This window comes from Vicugna pacos, chromosome 21 (assembly GCF_048564905.1).
Source record: "Vicugna pacos chromosome 21, VicPac4, whole genome shotgun sequence".
NCBI classification, from domain to species: Eukaryota; Metazoa; Chordata; class Mammalia; order Artiodactyla; family Camelidae; genus Vicugna; species Vicugna pacos.
This window is the reverse complement of record NC_133007.1, coordinates 7,912,531-7,937,399: the sequence shown is the minus strand read 5'-3', so window position 1 is coordinate 7,937,399 and position 24,869 is coordinate 7,912,531. Positions and strand designations below refer to the sequence as shown.

General features: G+C 37.8%; 2 protein-coding genes and 1 long non-coding RNA gene across 10 annotated transcripts in view; 2 read left to right on the top strand and 1 right to left on the bottom strand.

Moving 5' to 3' along the window:
• The window catches only part of SOAT1 (sterol O-acyltransferase 1), a 60,644-nt gene extending 56,107 nt beyond the window's left edge, over positions 1 to 4,537 (top strand). The window contains exons 16-17 of one of the 2 annotated variants that reach the window (XR_012062687.1): positions 136 to 287; positions 4,306 to 4,537. Coding sequence is in view for 1 of the 2 variants with exons in the window: in XM_072946037.1 (XP_072802138.1) it covers positions 136 to 192 (57 nt within the window). In the remaining variant the exon portion in view is untranslated. Of the gene's footprint in view, positions 1 to 135; positions 1,208 to 4,305 lie in introns of those variants that run through there. The other variant, XM_072946037.1, reaches the window with a different exon arrangement.
• A 3,528-nt stretch (positions 4,538 to 8,065) lies between these two features.
• Positions 8,066 to 9,424, bottom strand: LOC140688025 (uncharacterized). The gene is made up of 2 exons (XR_012062686.1): positions 9,338 to 9,424; positions 8,066 to 8,969 (listed from the first exon to the last, which is right to left on the bottom strand). It is a non-coding gene; the product is annotated as an uncharacterized lncRNA (long non-coding RNA).
• Positions 9,425 to 9,495: 71 nt separating this feature from the next.
• Positions 9,496 to 24,869, top strand: part of AXDND1 (axonemal dynein light chain domain containing 1) — a 70,617-nt gene continuing 55,243 nt past the window's right edge. For 2 of the 7 annotated variants that reach the window (XR_012062685.1, XM_072946035.1), the window contains exons 1-7: positions 9,691 to 10,082; positions 12,085 to 12,257; positions 12,673 to 12,776; positions 19,836 to 19,956; positions 20,539 to 20,624; positions 22,678 to 22,734; positions 23,940 to 24,042. Coding sequence is in view for 5 of the 7 variants with exons in the window: in XM_072946035.1 (XP_072802136.1) it covers positions 10,004 to 10,082; positions 12,085 to 12,257; positions 12,673 to 12,776; positions 19,836 to 19,956; positions 20,539 to 20,624; positions 22,678 to 22,734; positions 23,940 to 24,042 (723 nt within the window). In the remaining 2 variants the exon portion in view is untranslated. Of the gene's footprint in view, positions 9,584 to 9,689; positions 10,083 to 12,084; positions 12,258 to 12,672; positions 12,777 to 19,835; positions 19,957 to 20,538; positions 20,625 to 22,677; positions 22,735 to 23,939; positions 24,043 to 24,869 lie in introns of those variants that run through there. The other 5 variants (XM_072946032.1, XM_072946033.1, XM_072946034.1 and 2 more) reach the window with 5 other exon arrangements.

Genomic DNA, 24,869 nt, shown 5'->3' with positions numbered 1-24,869 from the left:
AAAGGATTCTCAAGTGCCGGGAGGCATTTTAGAGATGTACAGTATGTGACATTAGCATCCCCTGTCTACCCCGTATTTCATGCATACAGTGCACACAAGTAAACTACCCTTCCACTCTTTTTCTTCCCTTTGAAGCCCACATTTCTGAGTTATATCCAGCCCCATTCCTGGACTTGTGGCTACACGTCTTAGAAGCTGGGACTTTGTTTCCTTCCTCGACACTGAAGATTGAGTGTGTTCTACCTGATTTGGGGCCAGCATCTGTTTCCAGTCATTCCTGAAGTCACGTATGTCATTTGGACCACTGCAGGCTTACAGAGCTCCCTCCATTCATAGGTCACCTGAAGCTGAGCTGTTGGAAATTTACTGGATGCTCGTACACTTGAGCAATTCTTAATTTTTTCCTTTTTGGGAGAAGGGAGACTTACAGCTGATTTAATGATAGATTTTTGCTGGGTCATATTGGCTTTAAATCTCAGACATTCTGTTTTGTTTCTTAACTCCATCTAATCAGAGACTAAACATTATGTTTTTTTGGCTACTGAATTAGCCAAAGCACTGATGAAGAAATCATTTAAATACCTCTGACTCAGAAATTTTGACATGTACACTGTTGGAATGTATGCTAAATAACCATGCAATTGGGCAAGAAAATAATGTGGAATGTTTTGCTATTTCTAGTAGAAAGAGAGAAAAATACCTATTTTTTCAAAGATAATCTTGTTACACATCCTAATTTGTGGGATTTAGTTCACTTCTATTCAACTTTTATCTTGTTTTTGTTGTACAGTATAGGTCATGGTATTTGTGAAGCAAAATTATCCCTTTGACCTTGAATTCTTGAGTTTGCATCCATAATATTATGTATTGAGGGGAGCAGAAGTAGGAGGGGAAAAAGAAAAAAGTGGCACAGGACAAAGGAAAATATTTTCTTTTAATACCTTTTGAAGTAATTTTTTAAAAGAACTTGCAGAATCAATCGTTTGTTTAAATTATTTTATCGTGGTACTTGTGTGGAAGATAACTTTTTTATTGTTTATTAAACTGTAAGATGACTTCTTTGAAGTTACTTAGAAGTAACCTTTGGTATAGTTATTTTATTGTCTAATAAATACTGATTTGAAAATTTTGCAGACTAGTAAGTCTGTAACATTAAGTATTAATCACCATTAATATTAAACTGAATATTAAAGATCCAGCAACTGGCTTCTGCATTTGATCAATTATTATACTTTTAATGGTAGTATACTTTAGGTGCAACAAATTAATATGTGATCATTTGCAAGAAAATGTACTTTATAAAGTGTGATGTTCCCATGTTATAAGATGTCTATAGCTAATACAGTGTGGTGTGTAGGGCTGATTTTGGCTGCTTGTATGAGGTATGATTATATTTGTCAAGACTGAGCTTTGGAAGGGATATTGGACACCATATTCAACTTTCCACACATGGAAGTGAGACTTAAGAATTACCCAAAATATTTTTGTTATTTGGAGCAGTCACCTTGAGAAGCTGTCTTGGTATTCTGGCAGCCCTCCTGTTATCCAGAAGGTTTTGGGAAATTTTTGCAAATTGTTTTAGTCAGTTTGAATCTCACAAGAAGGTAAGTAGAGTTCCTGCATAGTCACAACGTAGTTTGCACCACAAGTACCCAGCGTAGTCACCATTTTTGTTTTCCATACTTTTCATCCAGTTGAGTGTAGGCAGATCCAGACTCAACAGACAGAAGTGTACCTCGAAGAAGGTTATTTTTAAAAAGCTACTTCCCCGTGTCCCCAAACAGTAATTATTTGTACAGCGGTATTGTGCTTGCAACGGAATAACCTCTAAATAAGCCTGCTTTAATATAGCTTGTAACTTCTGGCATTTTGATTAAAAATTAAAATGAATCAGTCACTTGAATTTTTAACTACATTTTAAATTGAGTGAGCTGAGAAAAACAGACTGGTCTAAACAGACTGGGTTATGAGTAGGCAAGTGGAATTCTGAAGTTTACTATATTTTCTGTTGAGTACTGTAAGTGTGTGGTCTCACTGGGAGGACTTCGTTGCTCTGTACTGATTCTGAGTACTGTATTTATTGGACTGATCAAGAAAACCTCTTTGTCTTCTCTTTGCTTATTAGTGATTTTTTTTTCTGCCCAGGATTTTTAAGTGACAACAAATAATGTGTATGTAACTGTCAGCTCTTTAGAATGATAAAACCGTCCTAAAAAATTTTCTTAAACACTTAAAGGAATAGTCCCTTTCTGTGGAAGATGCTAGTTTGATTGCCTTGGTCTTACTGCTCGCTGCTTAACGAGAGTCGTTCTTTTAAGTAACTACCTACACTCTTTAAACAAGTCAATTAAAACTAAAACTTCCTATTGATATGTTCCAGAAAGATTTATTGATTTTTTTTCTCTTTTGCTAATAGGGGTGGAAATTATTTTTTATTTACTGGATGATATACTTTTTTCCTTTTGAAAATTAATGAGTTTAAATTTTCTTTCCAATAAAAAGTATTCATGACCATTACCAAAAGTTTTTATAACCATTAGTTTGGGTGTGTTATCTAAGAGAACAACTAAGATCTCTGACTTTGTCGTAAATTTGTTAGATGCTTTTATTCTCAATCCTGGATAGTGAAGGAAAATGGAGGGTTTTTTTGGTCTGTTTGTTTTTGGTGGATTAATATGCAATCGCCTGGATAAAGTTGCTTCCTCGCGTTAGAGTTTAATTAAAACTGAGGCTGCTTCTAACCTGTCAACTACAACATTTGGAAGCAAGAGGAGTAGGGGAAACGTTTTTTCCTTTTTCAATAGATGCAGGGTGAAAATGGGTGATATTTGCAGGCTAAGAAAGTATGGTGTGTAAATATTCTATATTTGCATGTACAGATTATGTTGCAGAAGTAATTCACGTATTATAGGCAATTTTAATCATAATGTAAAAATTATACTTGCCTGAAGAATTGAATCCTGAAATCTTTATGGAGAACTTAACAGAACATTTTGTTTTAAAAGTTGGTCACATGGGCTTCATAGCCTGGAAAGATATGTTACAAATTGTTGAAGTCTTTAATGCAAAATATCTTTCTTTTATGTGGTCATAAGTAATACTGAGTAAAATTTAGTGTTCTCTGTGGGGAAAAATAATGAAGATAAACTAGTACTACTCTAGTAAGCAGGTGGCCTGATGTAGTGTAGTAGTTTAAATGTTTTATTTAAGGAAACTTAAAAAAACAAACAAACAAAAAAACAGACTTAAGCCCTGCATGTAAAACCAATAAAATATATAGCTGCTTCTGGCTGAGACAGAGATGCTGGTCTCGAGCCCTTCTTTCTGGTATACCCATTTCCTCCTATCCCAGATACCAAGTTTGAAAACCACTGCTGCAGTGAAAAGAGCCCATGCACAGACTTTTGATTAAGATAAACCCATACCTACTAGCAATGGGACCTTGGGCAAAGTCGCTTAATTTACCAGAGCCACAGTTTTCCTCATCTGTAAAATGGGGACAATAACTACCTCGTAGGGTTGTTGCAAACCACTAGCCCTGGCAGACATAGGGCCTCATTATTTTCCTTACTGTCCATAAATTCCAAACTTAAATCCTTATTTTTAATCTCATTGAAATCCCCCCTGCCCTAAAAAATGTTGCAGGGCTAGGGGGGATGTGTTTCAAATGCTACACACTCCCGAGAATATATTCTCTTTTAAATAGACTCTTCAGGGTGGTGTGAATTGACATTATACCTTGATTGATTTAACAGGCTGCCCCATCATGGAATTTATTTGATAAGAATTTAACACGATTGTTAAAGGCATTCCTGTTCCCAGCTCTCCAAAATTACTTTCATATTTATCTGTTTAGCATTAGGGTAAGGTGGCAAGCTTCTAAAAAGAAATGCATTTCTGCTTTTACCTAATTATCTAAGTCAAGTGTTTAGAACTAGTGTGTATACTTCATGTACTTAAGCTTTAGAAGTTATGAGAGGGAAAAACTGATGAGGCCTTACGTCTGCCAGTGTAAAGAATGCTCGTAGTCTTAAAAGGCAGAATACATTTCTTAAGGGAAGACAGTTCGTACTTAACAGTATATAATAGTTAATGAAGTTTAAGTGACTTGCTTACCAGTGCAAATTTCATGTAACATACAGTTTATAATAGTTTTATGTATATATGTATATGTATGTGTGTATAAAGATCTGTCTTGAACATTGGAAGGAACTGGGACGTAAATGTTTTGAGGAATAAAATGGGTATTAGTGAAGCTTACGTAAGTATCTGATTAGTTACTAACATCATTGAATTTTCTATCAGGTCACAGAGTGCTGGAACTCAGTTTATAAAGGAGGCAGAATTCAGCTACGCTGTTGAAATGGAGGGAGGAGTCCTTCTTGCTTGGTCCACCTGTGCTCTTCCCCAGTCTGAATTTAATGCCCAGTTTGAAAATCAGTAGGTAACAATAAAGTTGATAAGCTTTAGGTTAGTAGGAAAGCTGTACAATCTAAGTAATCTACTAAATCCTTAATAAAGTTTCCTTTTTTTAAAACTGTGAAGTACAAAGATTTTTAGATAGGTAATTTGGATTTGAGAAAAAGGAAGACAATTTCAGAACTGGTAGTTTTTCAAAAATCTAAAACTGCCTCTGTACTCCCTTTTTTTTCCCCCAAAAATGCTTTCTTCCTTATTTCTACACAATTACACTCACGTTTCTGCTGTCAGTATGCCCCTTTCCAACAGAGTGCTTGCCTTTGAGCTAGCAGATCCTTCACCATGCTTTATTGTGTTCTTTTCTTTGTCTTAATGAAACGGTAGGTGTACTTTCTGTTTAAATAACTTTGAAACATGAGGCAGTTCATGCACTCAGCTGTTTTGAATTCCCAGGTGCAAACCTGCCACTGCTTGGGTGGAAGGAGGGCTCAGGTCCCAGCTATTTGGGACAGTGCGGCAGCTTCCTCTCTGTGTTAGTCCCTTTCCAACCTGTGCATGAAACTCACGGTGTTCTGAGAGCTGCAGAAAAGTCACGGGAATCTGACATTGTTATAAAGGTTATTCTATAATTAAAGATTTTTTTTCTAATTCACTTTTGTTTGTTCTTTTCCTGAATTCCTTTCCCTCACCCCCACTCCCCAAATCTTTGTCTAATCACTGGTATCATCACTTTGTTTAGCATACATTGTATCAGCATTAACTTAACATCTTTTAAGCTTTAAGAAGCATACATACACAGAAAAATGCAAAATACTGCATATGTGAACAATAGTGAATAAATATATTTGAAAAAACCTTAGTCTGTTGTTTTAAAAGTAACTTCAAGTTTATTTGATATTAATTCTATATTCACAGTGTATTTCACGTTTATAAATACTTTTCACATTCATACCACAGACTTAAAACTTGTGAACAGGTATTTCTAAAAATGCACTGTCCAACCCCTCTCCTCCAATGGGTAGGAATGAATCTAGGTTTCTAAAGAAAAGTGAAAATCTGTTGAGTAGGAAGTGTGTCTTTTCAGACAAGACTTGGGGAAACTGATTTTGAAGCAAAATAGGTTGCTTCTCTTCCCTCTAAAGAATCCCATAATAGGAAACTATTATGATTATGATTTGACATCACAATATTCTTTGCATAGAAGCATGTACCATAGTAGCAGCCAAGAAGTACTCTCTAGTTGGCCTCCATTATCTGGGCTCTACCCACCTGCCTTTGCAGTGCCAGAGAAGTGGGAAGGGGGAAGTCCCTTCGGAAATTAGATGTACCTCTGATTCTTGGACCAAGTGTCTATTCTTCGCCACTAAGAGCAAAGCCACAGTGTGACAGTTTTCCCTGATGAATTTATACTAAAGTTTAAGGTCTGTCCTTTGAGGCTCTGCTTGTGTCTAGATCCAGATTAACTACCTTCATGAATCTGATTTATAAAACTGGAACACCAGCTTGTAAATATACCAAGAGAAATTGCACAGAGGGTGGCATACTCAGGTTGGCATGGTCACTGAATTTGCTGTCTGTAGAAGCCCAGCTTACTGTACAATGAGAAAGATGAGTTTTTTTGTTTGTTTGTTTTTGCCTAGGCGGCATCACCACCATGTACTATGCACTGAAGGTATGCTTGTAAACCAAACAAAAAGCCTATTTCTTCCTCTAGGCACACCCACGTGGAATCTGAAAGGAGGGTACTAGGGTGCATTGCATAATATAAGACTAAAGCAATCTGAGGCGTCATTTCAGTTGTAGAGATGTCATTGTTTAATGGAAGCAATACTAGGAGCTAGCCTTCCCCTGGGAGGTGTTTGGCTGAGTAGGGTCTAGGTTTCTTTGTCAGTTTTAAATATTTGTGGTTGATAACTTCATTTTTAAGCTGTATTAAATGCAAATAGTGGCCTACTTTCCCACCCAGATTCTTTCAGAGAGCTTTGCGTGCTGTGTTTAATCGCCCAGGGATATGTGTATAACCCCTGTCCACGCTTAGAAAATGAGTTGTTAAAAAGATTGGTACATAAGCACACCCAGTATTTTTCCCCAGTTCAGGGCATCTTTGGTGATGACACTGACTGGCTGTCTTCTGAGATAATGTTTTGTCCATCTGAAGCCCCGGAAAACCCTACTGCTGAGTGTGTGTTAGACTGCCACAGAAGTCAGCCCACAGTAGGAAGCACAGTTAGTCCTGTTAATAATTGCTGTCACTTTTCCTGTGTCTTTATAGTTTCTATTTAAGAAAATTACTGTCTGCATCTTGCTATGGTATTTTCCATCAAGGACCACAGTAATACTTTATCTTACAACAGCTTAACGTTCTTTGGCGTAATTCAAAATTGTAAGAGTTGTTTCTCAAGAGAAGCAGATTGTATTTTTCAATAGTTAAGGTCTTACTGGAATATTCTTACGTTACTATCTTTTCTTGTGCTTACTAATCATACTTTTACAACTTCAAACCAGACCTTTGCTCAGGTACTGGTATGTATAATCACACCACTGTACAGGATAGAAAACAAGAAGAAACCTTAGTGTCTTGTTCTTCACACTACAGATCCAATCACTTCCCAAATCCTATAGATTTTACTTTCTATGCATCTCTTGAATCTGTTCATGTATCCCCACATTACCAATGCCCTGCTTTAGATTTTTTTTTTAACTTAAGAATATGAAAGATGAGAGGGTTTTCCTGGCCAGTCGGTTAGTCAACCATAGGCTCATATCCATTCTGTGGATCCCAGAATTAACAAGTTTTCCGAGGAAAACTGGTTAACCATTGTGTGTTTGGGGCTTCTCTTCAATTGCTGTTGGAAGTGTATGGTGACCTCTAGTCCCCAGTGCTATGAAACAGGCTTGCCATTTGGTTTGTGAAGACTTAGTGAGATTTCCCTCTGGGCCTCTCCACTGGGTTTCTTCTGGCTACTCATGAACCTTTCTGAGCCACGATTTTTCTTGACTATAGAGTGCAGTTAGGATCTTTCTTGAAGTGACTGTGAAACTTAAATGACATTAAACTTTTCAGGGACTTCCCAGAAAAAAAAAGATATGTTACTTTGTTCTTCCAATAACAAAAGTCTTGATAAACCATGTACAAGCTAACGCTGGAAATTTGGGGACCTCTGAAGTTAAGTGTTCTGGTTGTGGTTCTAAACTAGTGTAGAATCACTACACTAGTGAGGAGGGAGGAAGATAAACTTTGGAGGAAAATGATCTACCACCTGCTTGTTCATTGCTTCTGCCCCTTACCTGTTTCAATGGTTGCTAGTCCTTAAGGTGAACTATATGTGTGCTATGTGTATTTTAATTCTGGGAAAACCTAGAGAAAACAATTGGGTGATGAGAGATAGAGCTAAAGGCTAAAACGTTTAACCATCCAACTTGTTTAACTAGGAGAATTAAAAGGGGCCATAGAGATTGCATTGTTTTTGTTTTCAACACTTTGCTCATATTTCTAAGAGCTGTTACCCAGAAAACCTGAGATTTAAGCCCATAAACAGAAAAGCAATAGAAATAGAACTGCCCAGTTGACCTTCAGACATTATGTATTGAAAGTGTGCAGGCACTGTGCTTGGTACTAAGGAATATGACAACTGAACAAGAGAAGTTTTCTTCCCTCCTGAAATTTATTTTTTAGACTAGAGGGGATTTCGATGCTGGGACTCCACCAAGATTACCAGGTATTATCATTCCACCCCAATGTTAAGGAACCTTTGAGATCTTCCGAGGGGCAGACCCCTCCCCTCGACCATGTCCCCTGTTTCTTATTTGTAGAAAAGCTTTAACCTCCGAGGCCTTTCCTGTGTTCCAAAGAGCAAATTCAATCAGAAGTGAGAAAAATGCAGAAACAGAGGAAAACAGTCAAATAAGATAAAAATCGTTTAGCTATAAAACAAAAGTCAAGGACATTTAGCTTCTGCTCAAGGACTACAGATAATATTTGGAGCCATATCCTTGAGTTGTTTTACAGATAGTAACCCCCACCCCCAACCAGATGAAGGAACTGACTGTATACTGATGAAAGCACAGAAACGCCAGACCTTTTGGAACCATAGGGTTGATGATTTTGACTGGCAAAGTACCACCAGGTTACTTCATCACTAACCAGAAATCAATCAGAAAAATGTCCACCAGCTGATCCAGCACCTTGTGACCCTCTCCCTCACCTTGCCTTTAAAAGCCCTTCTCTGAAAGCCGCTGGGGAGTTCAGGACTTCTGAGCAGGAGCTGCTTTTTCTCCTTGCTGGGCATCTTGCAATATACACTGTACTTTCCCTTCATCACAAGCAGGTGTTAGTAGGTTGGCCCTGCTCCCAGTTGGGCAACAATCCTGGTGGTGGTAAGCGTGGGTTCTCAGCTCCTCTGTTGGAATCTGTTTATCACATCATTTTCTGAGAAGAGGTGTTTAAGCAGTAAAACCCAACGATTTTACTTGGGTTGTCTCCACCTGAAGTGCAGTCTTCTAACCTCCCTCCAGCCAAAAATGTGTCCGGACCTAGGAATACCTTCCACCTGCATGAGGGGAGAGGGGACGGGGAGGAGGGTGGTGCTGAAATATCCAAGGACGAATGGATGGAGATGCCAAGGGGTAGCATCTTCAATAATGCCTCAACTGATAGGAACCCAGAGTTTTTGATTACCCAATATTCCCCTGAATTTGGCTTTTAAAAGAACAGGCAAAACAACAAAAAAGCAGGATCGAGTGATGCAAAAATATGTTGAGATGCTTGATCAAACCCTCTGCGCCTTGGGTCAAGACTCTGAAACCGCTGGCGCCTGCGCACTGGCGCCGGCCTCCGGCAGAAGCCCGGGGATGCAGACACTTTCTGACTCTGGGAGAACGGCTCCATCAAACGTTTTTATTCCCATTGCTACTGAACCTGTGCTGTGATTGAAGACACATCGTGTCCTCGAGAGATCGGGAGTGTTTCTTAGCTGCCTTGCTCCTCCGCCGGCACCGCCGAAGGCAGCCCCCACTGAGGGGTGGAAGGCGCGGGGTCCTGCGTTTCTATGACGACACGCAGGCGCTCTGGGGAGAGGCGAGGCGACGCGCTGTCTGGCGGGAAACACAACTTGCTGGTACGGGTTGCAAGTGTCCGTTTCCCATCGCTCCTGACGCAGAAACGGTGCGAACTCTGCCCGGCCGCGCGTCCGGGGAGCGGCGTGCACGAGGCGCCGGCTGTGGGGGCGGCGGGGGCCGAGCAGAGCGGCCGAGAGCGGCCGCCGCCCTCGGGGGGGGCCGTGGGGTCGGAGGGGTGGGCCGAGCGCGCCCTTCGCAGCCTGGGCCCGGGCTCACCTCCGCTCACAGGCGTCTTGGTCGCGTCAGAGGACCTGGGAGAGCCTAGAAGTCTCCCCAAAGAAGGAAAGCCCATGCTAGGTGGATTGTAGACTCCAAACTTAATATAAACACTTAACACTTCTTTTATTTTTGCCTGCAGGTCAGTGTGGCAGCCCTGCCCAAATTCCAATATGCGGCTGATTTGTTTATAGGTTTCTGGAGGGATATTTCAAATTGCTAAAGGGAGTGATAGAAGACATTGCTTATTATGTCGCTCCCGAAAACGCCCTCCACGTCTACACCTGAGGGCAAAAGTTTGAAAGTCTCTGCATCCAAGGAAGAGACAGGTAAAGTTCTTCAAGGATCCCACACACAAAGATAATCATGGCCTTAGACAGAAGCCACAATATGCTCACCATTTCCCCAAATCTGAGATTTCAGGATATCGGAATTAGCTTTTTTTTTTTCTTCTCAATACGTTTGTTTCAATACAATCAAAAGCCATTCCTTCTATAGTATTTTTGAGTGAGAGTTCTGGTCACTACTCCATCTAACGACTGTGTAATTGTTTTTTTCAAATGCGGGTGAGTTTTATATTGTTTTAAATTTACCCTATTTTATTTTATTTTTATTTTTATCTTATTTTTAAAATTCACCCTATTTTAAATACCAATACTCGAATGAAACCAGTACTTTTTTTGTACTTAGTAGAGAACGAGTTTGTATCAAGTTTTAGCAATTACTCTGAAATAATTACAGAAGATTGTCATTCATACACAGATAAATGCAGATTCGTACTGAATAAGAATCATGTAGACTCATTCCTACCCTCCCCACGTTAAAGCTTCTTCCAGTTCACTTTTCATCTTGTTTTTAGCTGAGAGTCTTCTAAAGCCCCCCCACTTTTGTTTTTCCTATTTCCTCTGATATTCTGACTCCATCCCAAACTTTCAAGAGACAGAGATTTGATAATACGAACTTTAGAGGTTTTGATGGTGATCAAAGCATGGTACCTCCTCATAGAAATTAATGTAAACCATAGTGTACGAGGGGGCATGGATTATTGGAGAGTTCTTTCAGAAGAGTGAAAACCCAGCCCTCCTTGACTGACTGTGTAGGGCATCTTTTCCCATGTTAGCCCTACTCCCTCCCTTTATAACTACTTTGCCCTAGTTAAGCTGAGAGCACGCTGCTGAGCCTTACTCTACTAATTTGCTCAAATTATTCCACTCTCTTCATTTCCAACAATCCCAGTTTTATTTTTAAACCCCTTCCTCTCTATAAATATCCTCTCAATTTAACTTTTTACCTTTGAACTTACATAGAAAAAATTACTAAATAATTTGACAGTTTTGAGGAGAGTTTTTTTTGTCATTTCCACATCAAAGGGAAATAGACGTTCTCCTCCTGGGCATATATCCAGCAGCAACCCTACTTCAAAATGACACCCTGCACCCCAGTGTTCATAGCAGCACTATTTACAATAGCCAAGACATGGAAACAGCCTAAATGTCCATCAATAGATGACTGGATAAAGAAGATGTGGTATATTTATACAATGGAATACTATTCAGCCGTAAAAACCGACAACATAATGCCATTTGCAGCAACATGGATGTCCCTGGAGAATGTCATTCTAAGTGAAGTAAACCAGAAAGAGAAAGAAAAATACCATATGAGATCACTCATATGTGGAATCTGAAAAAAAAGAACGTAAATACAAAACAGAAACAGACTCATAGACATAGAATAGAAACTTGTGGTTGCCGGTGGGTGGGGTGGGGGTGGGAAGGGATAGACTGGGATTTCAAAATTTGAAGATACTGACAGGCATATGTAGAATAGATAAATAAGATTATATTGTATAGCACAGGGAAATATATACAAGATCTTGTGGTAGCTCACAGCAAAAAAAATGACAATATATGTATGTTCATGTATAATTGAAAAATTGTGCTCTACACTGAAATTTGACACAGCATTGTAAAATGACTGTAACTCAATAAAAAAAATTTTTTTAAAAAAAGGGAGGTAAACATTCCCATTATCTGCAGGCTGCCCCAGTTAATTGAGCAGGTGAAGTGAGTTTAATTTCCAACTTTGAATTTGGAATAATGAAGGTTGGTCTTTGTACTTGAGTTTATGGGCTCATGTCTGATGTAAGTAAGCAGGGCAGGCAATATGAGGTTTTTTTTTTCCCCTTGACTATATATGTTTTCTCAGGTTTTTGACTATTGTTGTTATTCTCTGTTACAAACATAGAAACATAGATGATGAGGCAGCCCTGGAATCTCTAACTCTCAAAAAAAAAAACTACAGTAAGCTTTTTCTTTCCCATTACTGTCTTAGGACTTCCTGAACTAAGGGAGAAAAGAAGTCTGGTGGATCGGTCAAAACCCCTGCCTCCTCCCCTTCAGAATGAGTTCATTCCTGAGGAAGTTCTGCTTTCTCTGACCTATGCAGCCAGTGCTGGTCCTTGTCCTGAAAACTTACTGCCTCCTAAGAAAAGTAAGACCCCAAAGGTGTGTATATACATACATGAAGTTTGGGAACATTTATATCTTTTGGTATCCAGTTCATTAAGTACTTATTGAGCATATGTTATATATTCCAGATTGCCTCAAAAATATTTTAAAATTAATTTCCTAGGTTGAAAACTAAAATCTTTTGCAGAGATATTTCCAGGGAAATGCTTGAGTATTTCCATTAACCTGTTTTTATATGATTTACCTAAATGATCATTGGTAATCTTCGTTTTGATGTTTTTCTTCGAGTATTGAGTTGGTCTAGTTTTAGTCTTTCTCCATAGTATTGAGTAAGAATTCTGCTCTTTTTTTCCATAGACTGTCTAGATGCCCTTAGTAGAAACCGATTAACAGTAGATTTCATTGGAATAGAGCGCCCTCTGCTGTATGTTCATGTTTTCCTTTTTCGCAGGTTACTCTTCCGCGGCTTGTTGACCACGTCTGGCAAAACCCTATTCGGAGGAATAAGTTCAAATACCTGATTGACCATCCCGTTTCCCTAACGGGAGCCGGAAGGTAAAGAAGGAAGATAGTAGGGTAGATGTAGATGAAGAGAGTCATTGTCTCATTTCTTAATGATTTCCTTGCGGGGAGCAGAATTGGAAAAATCATAGACTCAGATTTTGAAGCTTGCAGTATCTTTGATGAACCAGAATACAATCTGAAGAGGGCACAGGACCACCTTTTTGTGTATGATTATTATCAGTAGGATGGCAGTAGGTGCTGGCTTTACCTACGTTTCATTTGTTTAAATTAGCTTTTACATGCCTTTGTGTTTTGTCCCCTTGCTCTCCTGTTCCTTTGTTGTACCCTAGTAGAAAGGACAAGATCAGACAGGCAAAATGCCTTTAGGACCTCTTTTATTTATACATCTGAGAAGAACTAGGTAAGATAACACTATAACCTCGAAAACCTTGAAAAACAAGCGCTTAATCCCTGGTTTCCTTCAAAGTGAACCCTTATCCTTTATACTGTTTCAGATCGAATCAGCAAATTCTATTTGTTGTTTTTATATCATTCCTAAAAATATTCAAAATGTCAGCATTTTCCCTGTGAAGATTGTGACCTGCTCATTTTCTATGTATGGTTCCCTCCGTGCTCCTTACTGAAGTATCACTTGTTAGTAAGTGTGCACAGTTACTAATACCTGGACATTCATTAGTCTTTCTTAGTTTCATTTTCTCCTTTGTAGAAAGGGAATAATAGACTTGCTCGATTTTGTGCCCCTCCCAGGGATGTGGAAAGCATACAATGAGATAACGAATGCAAGAGCCTTCGTGAAATGATGATTAAGCTTAAGCATTTATTACTCAGCTATGTCTCAGTGCTAGAAAAGGGGGCAGAAATTTAGGCTATTGACTTTTGTGTCCTGGGGCTTTGGTGCCATAAAGTATCTGTATTTTATGCCTTCAGGTCATGGCTATAATTATTAATATAATAACAAGTAGTTATGAGGTGTTTGAAGTAATTTGAAAAAATAATCAGCTATATCTGAATGCAGCAATAAACTGACATTAACGTTTTAATGTCAAATGACTTCTGACTTGAAATTTTTAAAATGTGAAGACCTGTACTGTAGTAGACAGGATAATGGCCTCCCTGAAATGTCCTCACTTCAATCCTCGGAACCTGTGAACACATACCTTACATGGCGAAAGGGACTTTGCAGATGTGGTTAAGGTTAAGGACCTGCGGATGGAGAGATTATCCCGGATTATCAGGATGGGCCCAACCTGATGGCCTGAATCATTTAAGTAGAAAAGGAAGGAAATTGGATGGGTCAGAGGGATGAGGCAGAAGGGGGAGGAAGACAGATTGGAAATGTGAGAGGGAGTCAGTGTGCCGCTGCTGGCTTTGAAGATAGAGGAAGGGCGGGCACAAGCTAAGAACTGCATTGGCTACTAGAAGCTGGGAATGGCTCTCAGCTGACAGCCAGGAAACAGGGGTCTCAGTCTTGGAGCCAAAAGGAATTGAGTTCTGTTTACATTGCAAATGGGCACAGAAATGGATCTTTCCTGGAGCATTTGGGAAGGAACACAGCCCTGTCAACAGACTGACTTTAGCCTAGTGAGACCTGTGTTGGACTTCTCACCTGCCAAACTGGAAAATAATAAAACTTGGTTAAGCTGCTAAATGTGTGGTAATTTGTTGTGGCACCAGTAGAAAATGAGCACGTGTCCACAGTTAATAGCATTTATAGCAAGAGGTAACTTGTCTAGCACCCTGAAATATTTGGAGTGCAGCAGGAAAATGCAAAATAAGACAATAGCCTCTAAGTAATAGCTCTATCAGTCAGAATTCAGTGCAGAAAATAAAATGCTCTACATATTTTAAACAGGAAAACAAGCATTTGCAAAATGTTGGAAGGGCTAAAGAAGCTAAACCAAGAAGCTGTCACTGCTGCTACTGTGTGAAGTAATGACTTTGGGAATCACTCCCAGAGCAGGATGGAATTAACCCTTCACGGAGGCTGTCACAAAAGTTCGAGAGCATGCCCTCTTAATTAGGCATTCGTACAAGGAAGATAAAAGTGGCCAATAAGCACATCAACCTCATTAGCCATAAGGAAATGCAAATCAAACCACAGTGAAATACTGTTTCACACACACTAGGATGGCCATAATCAAAAAGCAGCCAATCACAGATGTTGGTGAGATGTGGAGAAATTGGAAGTATCACACGTTACTGGTGGGACTGTAAAACGGTATCGTTTCTTTGGAAAATAGCTTGGCTCCTCAAAAAGTTAAACATAAAGTTCCATATGGCCCAGTAATCCACTCCTAGGTATATACTCAAGAGAATTGCAAATATATGTATGCACAGAAACTTTTACATGAATATTCATGGAAGCATTGTTTATACAGCCAAGAAGTGGAAACCACCCAACTGTCTAGCAGTTGATGAAAGTATGAATATAACTTAATATATACAATGGAATGTTACTCAGCCACAAAAAAGAATGAAGTACTGATACATGCTACAAGACTGACAAACTTAGAAAACGTTATGCTAAATGAAAGAAGCCATTCCCAAAAGGTCTTCTCATATGAAATATTCAGAATAGGCAAATACATAGAAACAAAAAGTGTACTAGTGGTTGCCAGGGGCCCGGGCATTGGGTAGGGAGAAGAGAATGGGGAATTACTGCTAATAGGTAAGGGGTTTCTTTTTGGGGTAATGAAATACTCTGAAATTAAGATACTGGTGATGGTTGTACAACTTTATGAACTTACAAAAAAGTTGTAAATTGTGAATGTACTATAATTTTGTAGATTGTACTCTTTAAAAAGGTGAATTTTACGATATGTGAATTATATTGCAATAAAAAAATACCCCCTTAGCTGTGAACCAGGGATCAGGAAACTGAAACCAAGAAGCTGTCACTGCTGCTACTGTTACTGGACTGCCTCTGTGGACCCGGGCAGCTGGAGGATGGATTCTGGAATGTTGTTTCAGGAAAACCACTTTTCCATGATGTTGCTGGCAGAATCTGCTTAAAACATGGCGGGAAGTTGGTTTCTGCCTCACTTCTACCTCCAAAATCTTGCAAAAGTGCACCTACTTTTGGAACTTGGTTCATACCCAGAACCCCAGCTGCAAGGGTATCTGGGAAAGCATTTTCCATCCTCTCCAGTCCGCAGAGGGTATCCAACACACACCAGGGCCTGCTATATTCCAGTACTGCTCCAAGTTTCAGAAACAACCAGACAGTCTTCAGGAAAGTTCTAGCTTCATAAGTCATTACCTGAATTATCAAAAAGGTTATATTGTCATGTATTCTGTTTAAGAAAGCTGCAGAGTTTTAAATACATTTCAGAAAGACTTAGTGTTGCTTAAAAAGCATACCTCACTTATTTGGAAAATCATTATCTCTGAAATAACTTATTCCCTGATAACTTGAGATAAAACCCATGCTTATGAAAGTCAACCAGTGATGACTTGGAGAATTTGAAGTATGAACTCGGTTTGATAATCTAGGGGCGGAGAAAGGGATGAAGTATTTCTTAAAGTCCAGTAAAATCCAGTTTTTTATGTATGGCTAAGAATCAGGCTTTTTTGTTTTTGTATTTTTTTTTTTTACAAAAATAGATTTTCCAGAAGAGTGGAAGCAGGTGATTTACCACAGAGGTTTATGAAAAATAGAACATGTCTCTTTTTAATGAAAACTTATATTCTAACAAATAAAACGTTTCCTTTAAAAATAAAGAGAAGAATTCAAGAATAAAACTACAAAGGCTCCAAACAGTAAAATTACTCTTTGGAAACTTTGAATGACAGTCACCATGCCAATATTTCCTTTATAAAGAAGTGTTGCTTCTGTATATATACATATATATGAAACATTCATTGTTTCTAGCTAACAAAACAAAACTGTATTGGCCAGTTCTCTAGCGGTTATTGGTGTAATAGAAATTGATGTCCCTATAAAACTTCTAGAGGAAAACATAGGCAGAACAGTCTTTGACATAAATCGCAGCAATATTTTTTGGATCTGTCTCCTAGAGTAATGGAAATAAAAACAAAAATAAAGAAATGGGACCGAATTAAACTTAAAAGCTTTTGCAACAACAAAGGAAACCATAAACAAAACAAAAAGACAACATACGGAATGGGAGAAAATATTTGCAAATGATGTGACCGACAAGGGCTTAATTTCCAAAGTACACAAGCAGCTCACACAGCTCAATATCAAAAAGACAAACAGCCCAATCAAAAATGGGCAGAAGATTGAAATAGACATTTCTCCAAAGAAGATACAGATGGCCAACATTACTAATTACTAGAGAAATGCAAATCAAAACTACAGTGAGGTATCACCTCACACCAGTCAGAATGGCCATCATAAAAAAGTCCACAGATAATAAATGCTGGAGAGGGGGTGGAGAAAAAGGAACTCTCCTACACTATTGGTGGGAATGTAAACTGGTGCAGCCACTATAGAGGACAGTATGGAGGCTCTTTAAAAAACTAAAAACAGAGTTAACTGTATGATCCAGCAATCCCACTCCTGCGCATATATCCAGAGAAAACTCTAATCTGAAAAGACACACACATACACCCCAATGTTCATAGCAGTGCTTTTTACAATAGCTAAGACATGGAAGCAGCCTAAATGTCCACTGACAGATGAATGGATAAAGAAAATGTGGCGCATATGTGTACAATGAAACACTACTCAGCTGTAAAAAGGAATGAAATAATGTTATTTGTAGCAATATGGATGGACCTAGAGAAAGACAGACATCATATGCTATCGCTTATATGTGGAATTAAGAAATGACACAAACTTATTTACAAAACAGAAAGAGACTCATAGACATTAGAACACGAATTTATGGTTACCAGAGGGGAAATGGAGGAGGGAGGGGTAAACTGGGAGTTTGGAATTGGCTGATACAAACTATGTACATAGTAGGTAAACAACAAGGTCCTACTGTATAGCACAGGGAACTATATTCAGTGGTTTGTAGTAACATGTAATGGAAAAGAATATATATGTGTGTGTGTGTGTGTATATGTATATATATATATATATCTCACTATGCTTTACACCAGAAACTAATACAACATTGTAAATGGAAAAAGTCTAAAAAAAAATTGATATCCCATGATCATGAGGACAGCTTAAAAAAATTTACTGTGATAGCTTTGACACATAAAAATTGTATATATTTAAAGTGTACAACTTGATGTTTTGATAAATGTGTATACATTGTGAAAAGATCACCACAGTCAGGCTAAATAACGTGTCCATCACCTCTGTATAGTTACCATTTGTGTGTGTGTGTGTGTGTGTGTGTGTGTGTGGTAAGAAGACTGAATTTAAGCTCTATCCTCTTAGTAAATTTCAGGTATACAATACAGTATTGTTAACGGTTATCACTATGCTGTACATTAGATTTCCAGAGCTTATTCATCTTGCATAATTGAAGCTTTATACCTTTTGACCAATATCTCCTTATTTTATACCTCCTCCCCCACTCCTTCCTCTGACATGTAAGGAAAGCCAGGTAGTGTTTGTCTTTCTCTGTCTGACTTGTTTCACTTAGCGTGTATTCTCCAGTTTCATCCACATTGTCACAGATGGCAGAATTTTCTTCCTTCTAAAGGTTGACTGTCATTCCATTGTATATGTCACAGTTTCTTCATACATTCATTTGTCAATGGACATTGAGGTTGTTTCCATGTGTTAGCTTTTGTGACTAATACTCCATGTGTTAGCTTTTGTGACTAATACTGCAGAACTTGGGAGTACAGATACGTCTTCAAGATACAGATTTCATTTCCTTTGGATATATATCCAGAAGTGGGGTGGCTGGGTTATATGGTAGTTCTATTTTTTTTTTTAGGAACCTCCATATTATTTTACATAATGGCCAATTAAAATTGGAGGGAGGGGCAGAGGCATTTGAAAATTATGTGCAGTAAGTGGCATGATTATAAATGTGCTGTAGGGAGATGAATCTGGCAGACGTATGTAGAATATACTAGAGAGACATGAAAAGTCACAAAAAAAGTAATGACAGCTTGGACTAGCGATCTGGCACTGGCAAGAGACAAGAGGCCTGACTACTAGAATGACAGGGTGACTGTAAAATTACTAAGAATTAGTGATAGATGGATGTTGAGGACAAAGAATGAGAAGGAATCAATGATAGATGCTGAGATTTTAATGAGTACAGTGGTGGTGCTGACAGAATTAGTGAATAGAGGAGGGTAAAAAATTAGAATGTGGGAGAATTATTTAGTTGTATCTTGAGGTAACAAGTATGATGAGGTGAGATCTGATAGCATTGCCAAGGGAGAAAGTGTAGGGAAAGAAGAACAGAGGGATAAGGGCAGAATGGTGTGAGCTTTTCCATTTGGTAGGCAGGAGGTCCCAGAGAAGTCCAAGAAGGAGCAATTAGGACGGAAGAACAGGAAGAGTCCAGTCACACAGCATAGAGGAGAGGAGAGTGTTTTTAAAACGAGAGGTGGTCCACCCTGGAAAATATTCCAGGAGAATAACGGAAGATGTGAACTGATGACTTAGCTGTGAGAAGTCATCCTCAGCTTTCTGGAGAATGATTTCAGAAGAGAGATGGGGATGAAATCCGATTGCAGGGAAATTTTAAGAAGTCTGATGTTTAGCAGAAAGTGAGAGAGAGTTAGATAATCAAGGTAACTTGACAACAATGCGTGGTCAAGGGAAGATTTTTTTAGAAGTGGGAAAGACTTAAGTTAGAGACCAAGAGAGGGGGAGATACATAGAAATTATGATTGATGGAATGAGATGCCTGAGGATGTGGGCAAAGATGAAATCAAGGGCATAAGTGGAGGAAGTAATCCTGGGGAAGAGAATACATCTTAAAACTGAGATTAAAGGAAATGAGAATGAGTAATTTGAGGTAGAGAAGACGGAGAATGTAGGGGGAACTCATGTCTGACGCCTCAACGTTCTTAGTGTAAAGTATGAACTAAGGAGACCAGTTTTGTGTTCCTTTTTACCCATAGAAGGCTGTGTGTGGACCTCACCCTCTTTTATCCAGTAGCCAAACAGAAACTTATTTTGTAATATGTTTTTCTTACTTTTAGGGATATTTCTTTTCTGTACGATGTTAAGTATGTTAAAGGAGAGACCAAGGAGAGCGCAGTCTGTCCCCCACAGACCAACAGTCCGTTACAGTCACATGATGGTGCCATTGTTCCTCATAAGGTAAAATGTTTGATAAATAATTTCCTGCCCCCTCTCCCTACTTTAAAAAAAAATTTCCCCCCAAAATAAAGCTATGTCATACTGTAACAGCCTGCATGGTTTATGCTTTCATAGCACTTTCTAATTATTTTTAGAAAAGGGCATTTAGTGGGAGATCAAAGATATCTTGTTTTAAGCTATTTTCCAAACTACAGTTATTTACATTAATCTAGAAAATACAGTATAGGAGACTTGGTTTTTTAACAAAGGAATCCACAGTTTAACATTGTAGAATTCTTATTTTTTGGCATGTTGCTAAGGTGAATTTTAAATTCTGTTGAATTTTAACAGATCTTAAAATTTTTAAATAGATTTTTTGTGTAACTCATACTAAAACCAAGGTTGTTCTTTAATTCATGGTTAATTTTTAAATTTGTGCTCTGCTAAAAGTTAATTACTACTAGCCATGACCCATGTTACTAATATTGCTATTTGTCTAATCAGAATCTCTTAATAAATAGTATCCCTTTGGGATAGGAATTAGAATATGGGCAACTCACCTACTAATGTGTTTATTCTCGTTGTTCTTTCTATCTTTTTAAGCCAAAGAAACTAACAGATACTTTGATTCCTGAAGAATTCCATATTGTGTCAAATACAGGAGTTTCAGGTCTGGAGTGCTACGATGAGTGAGTACTTGGTATACACTGAATATCCGACAAGTTGAACTGTGTCCTGCTTCACAGACCTAGAGAACCTGAGCCCTCGTGTTCCCAGGCAGTATCTGCACTGAAATGAGTAAACATTTGGCTTACCATTCTAGTCTAATTTAAGAAATGTATCAAAAACTAATGGAAAAGAGTCCTAAACGAGTTTGAAGGAACAAGAATTTACTGTATAGCACAGGAAACTATATTCAATATCTTGTAATAGTCTATAGTGAAAAATAATCTGAAAACTATGTATATAACAGAATCACTTTGCTGTACACCTAAAACTAACACAATATTGTAATCAACTAGATTTCAAGTTAAAAAAGAGTTTGAGATTTTAGCAATTGAATTGTTCTCTGTCTTTTCCTATTATTTAATTTTGATTTTTAAAAAGTAGATCTTTGTTCTGAATGCTTGCTGTGCCTCTTCAGGAGTGGTTTTGAGCAATGACGAAGGAAAGTAGCTCTCTAAGCTGGAATCTCATAATGCACACTCTAGGGCTTAGCTCTAGACTTCAGGCTAGTCATTTCCAGTTTTCTTTGATTCCTGCTTATGGGATTGAAAATGAGATCTTGCTTTTATTTTCTGAGACAGCACTTGAATATTTCATAGTTTAAAAAACTAGAAGTTTGGACTAGGTTTTACAGTAAAATATCCAGAAGCTGTCATTCTTTTTACCTTGTCCAGTATGTATGTTATTTGGCATTTCCTGATGACGGGTTTCAGAACAATATTTTGCCAGAGGGCACTAAACGGAACTCATTTTTTGGGTAACTTTTAATTTTTATATTTCAAAATTATGGAAACATTACAAAAATAGAACAGGGACGTCCCACATCTATCCTGACTCACTGGGGATTTACATTTTGCCTCATTTGCATTAATACGCGCGCGCACACACACACACACACACTGTTGAAGGGTAAATTGGAAACATCATGACCCTTTGCCACTAAGTGCTTTGGTGTGTATTTCCTAGCAACCCACTAGTTATATAGATCTTTTTGATCTTTTTTAGCTCTATCATTCTTGTATATATTAATTGCCATTTTACAATATAGGCTAATAGATTTCTTTTTTTTCAGTAGGTTATAATTCTTTGCCATCATTGATGTTCAGCTTTTCCTGATTTTGCCAATGATTTTCCCCTTTGAGCTGACTCTTGCACTCTTTAGGCATGGCCCTGTCATTCTTTGAATGTTCTCGTATTTTCTGGCTCAGTAAGATTTTCAGGTTCATCTAGTCTTTACTGACTCCAGCTCTGGAAGGAGCTATGAATCACTTCTCTAAGGAGTACCATTTCCTCTTAGTGGAGAAGTGTTCTCAGAAACCAAGATCTTGGTGCCAGGTGTGCTCATTGCTCCCGGGGTATCATTGCATCTAGTCCCTCTCACACACTCATTTTTGAAACTTTACTTTGAGTCCTTATATTCCCTGAAGATTTTTCACTAATCTAAATTCCTTTTAACCAATTGTGTTCCAGTAGGGGGTAGAACCAAAGGAATGGTTTTCAATTAGGGGAAGAAAAAATGTATAAATAATAAATTTGAAGGATTACCATGAGGTTTTTATTGTGATACCCATTTTGGTATAAACAGGTACTTCCAGAGGACAGATATGTAAGCTGGGCATCAGGAAAACTGGGTTCTAGTTTTGTCTTTGCTTCTTACAAATTTTGTAACCTGTTTAGTCACGTCACTTTGTTGACTTCAGCGTTCTTGGAACATTCTTCCACTTTTGAAAGGTCATTTTTTTAAAGAATCAAAGAAATTTTCATATTGTGATATACTGAGGAATGTGATAAAACCTTTTTTACTAAAAGATGTTTTAAATATTAAGTAGTATTATATCTGTGTCTGTAGGTGTCTAGGGCTGTTTAGGTATGACCTTGTGTGTAAAACGATGGACCTCTCTGATTGTCTCCAAGCTTCTCAATTCTGTGGGGTCTTAAGTTTTTCATGTTGTGTTATACGATGAACAGGCTAGGCAGTTTTCTTACAATAACACTTACCTGGCTTCTTTATTGCAGCAAATATACTACTCTCCTTACAGACAGTGAAAATAGACTGTTGCTCTTCCCATCCATGTAAGTACAGTTTGTTTTTGAAAGTAAAGAACAGCTGTATGCACATATACTCCTTTTTATTGGTACTTTATTACACAAAAATATTAAACTTACAGCAGAAATCTAAGAAAATAATTGCCCACAATTCTGTCATCTAATCAGTGTTTTCACTTGTCCAGTTGCATGTTGATTTTTTAACATATTTATAATATTGAAATGCTGTAAAACACTTTTTAAACCATTTTAAATGTTTTTTAAAATTTTATTTTATTTTATTATGGTAAGAATACTTAACATGAGATCTACCGTCTTAAAAATTTTTAAGTATGCAGTACAGTGTTGTTAATTATAGGCACAATGTTGTACAGCAGAACTGTAGAACCTTGCATAACTGAAATACTATGGCTGTTGACTAGCAAATTCCCATTTCCTTCTCCCCGCAGCCACAGTCCCTGGGAACCAACATCCCACTCTCTGAGTGTATGAGTTTTAACTGTTTTAGATCCCTCGTGTAAGTGGAATCAAGCAGTATTTGTTCTTCTGTGACTGGCTTATTTCACTTAGCATATTGTCCTCTGGGTACATGTTGCATATTGCAGAATTTCCTTCTTTTTTAAGGCTGAATAATATTCCAGTGTATGTATATACCACATTTCTTTATCCGTTCATTCATCGATGGACATTTAGGTTGTTTCCACATCTTGGCTATTGTGAAGAGTACTTAAGTAAACGTGGGAGTGCTAATATCTCTTCATGATCCTGATTTCAAGTCTTTTGGATAAATACTCAGAAGTGGGATTGCTGGATCTTATATAAAATACTTTTATGTTCTGCATTTAACCATTAGTATTTCCCCATTTTGCTATAGTCTTTTTTTTCTTATCTTTCCTTTGTCCTTTTTCTTTTATATTGTGAAGTAGCCAACATTAACAGCTCGGTGTTTATTGCTCCACATTATTCTGTGTTCTTACAAACCTACACAGTCGGTGTATAGAATTTTTTTGGGGGGGGTACATTATTTTCTTTTATGAAAAAGAGAATCATACTATCTACATTTCTTTTTGTATTTTGTTTGACTGTATTACTGATATCCCACTAGATTAGTACATACAGGTCTAATGCTTTAAAATACCATTAATATTCCATAGTATGTACATTTTCTTTATCTATATTATATTCCTTTCGCCTAACACTCATTACATAAGTCTGCCATCTTAATCTTTTAGGAAACCTAATAAAAGAGTAGAAGTGGTCCAGCTGAATGATGTGATGGATACTATGCTGGAGAGGGCTGGTGTGGAAAATCAGGAATACAGAGGGCCAACCAAGGTAATTGCAAAGATCAGTGTTAACTAGTGGTTACGAGCATGTGCTCTGGAGGATTGGAATCCTGGCCCTGCTGCCATTTATTAGCTGGTGACCTTAGGCAGGTCATTTAACGTATTTGTGCCTTGATTTCCTCATCTGTAAATTATGGATAATAATTATTTACCTTATAGGATTGTTGTGCAAATTAAATGACATACTGAACATAAAGTGCCTGAAACAGTGCTTGGCATGTGGTAAACACTGTATATTTAATCGTTAGTTTTATTATTACTGCATTTAACTGAATAAAAGGCACCGTTGATTATAAGACCCTTATTATTATTGTACCACTAAAAAGCACTGCCAATTAAACCGTGCTTTTTTACCACTTATAATTTATTTTGTACCTAATAAAAGAGCTCTTTCACTGATACTGAGTTTTTCTTTTATGGGACTATTTCTCTTTTGTACTGTAAATTTTTATTTTTATAGAATTTAAAACTTACAGACAAGTTTAATATAAGGAGCTCCTGTGTAACTTTTTCCCAGACCCTCTACTTGTTTGCATTTGCCCTATTTTGCTTCCTCATTCTCTCTCCCTCTCTATGTATCTCTGTGTGTATGATTTTTTTCTGAACCATTTTAGAGTTAAGATGGCAACCTCATGCCTCTTTACCACCAAATACTTCACGATGTATTTCCTATGAATAAGGACATTCTCTTATTAGTCCATAATACAATTATCAAAATCAGGAAATTTAAGATTGATATGATAGTATATTCATATTCACATTTCACGTTTTATCAGTTGTCCCTCTAATGGCTTTTATAGCTAGTTCCCTCTCTAT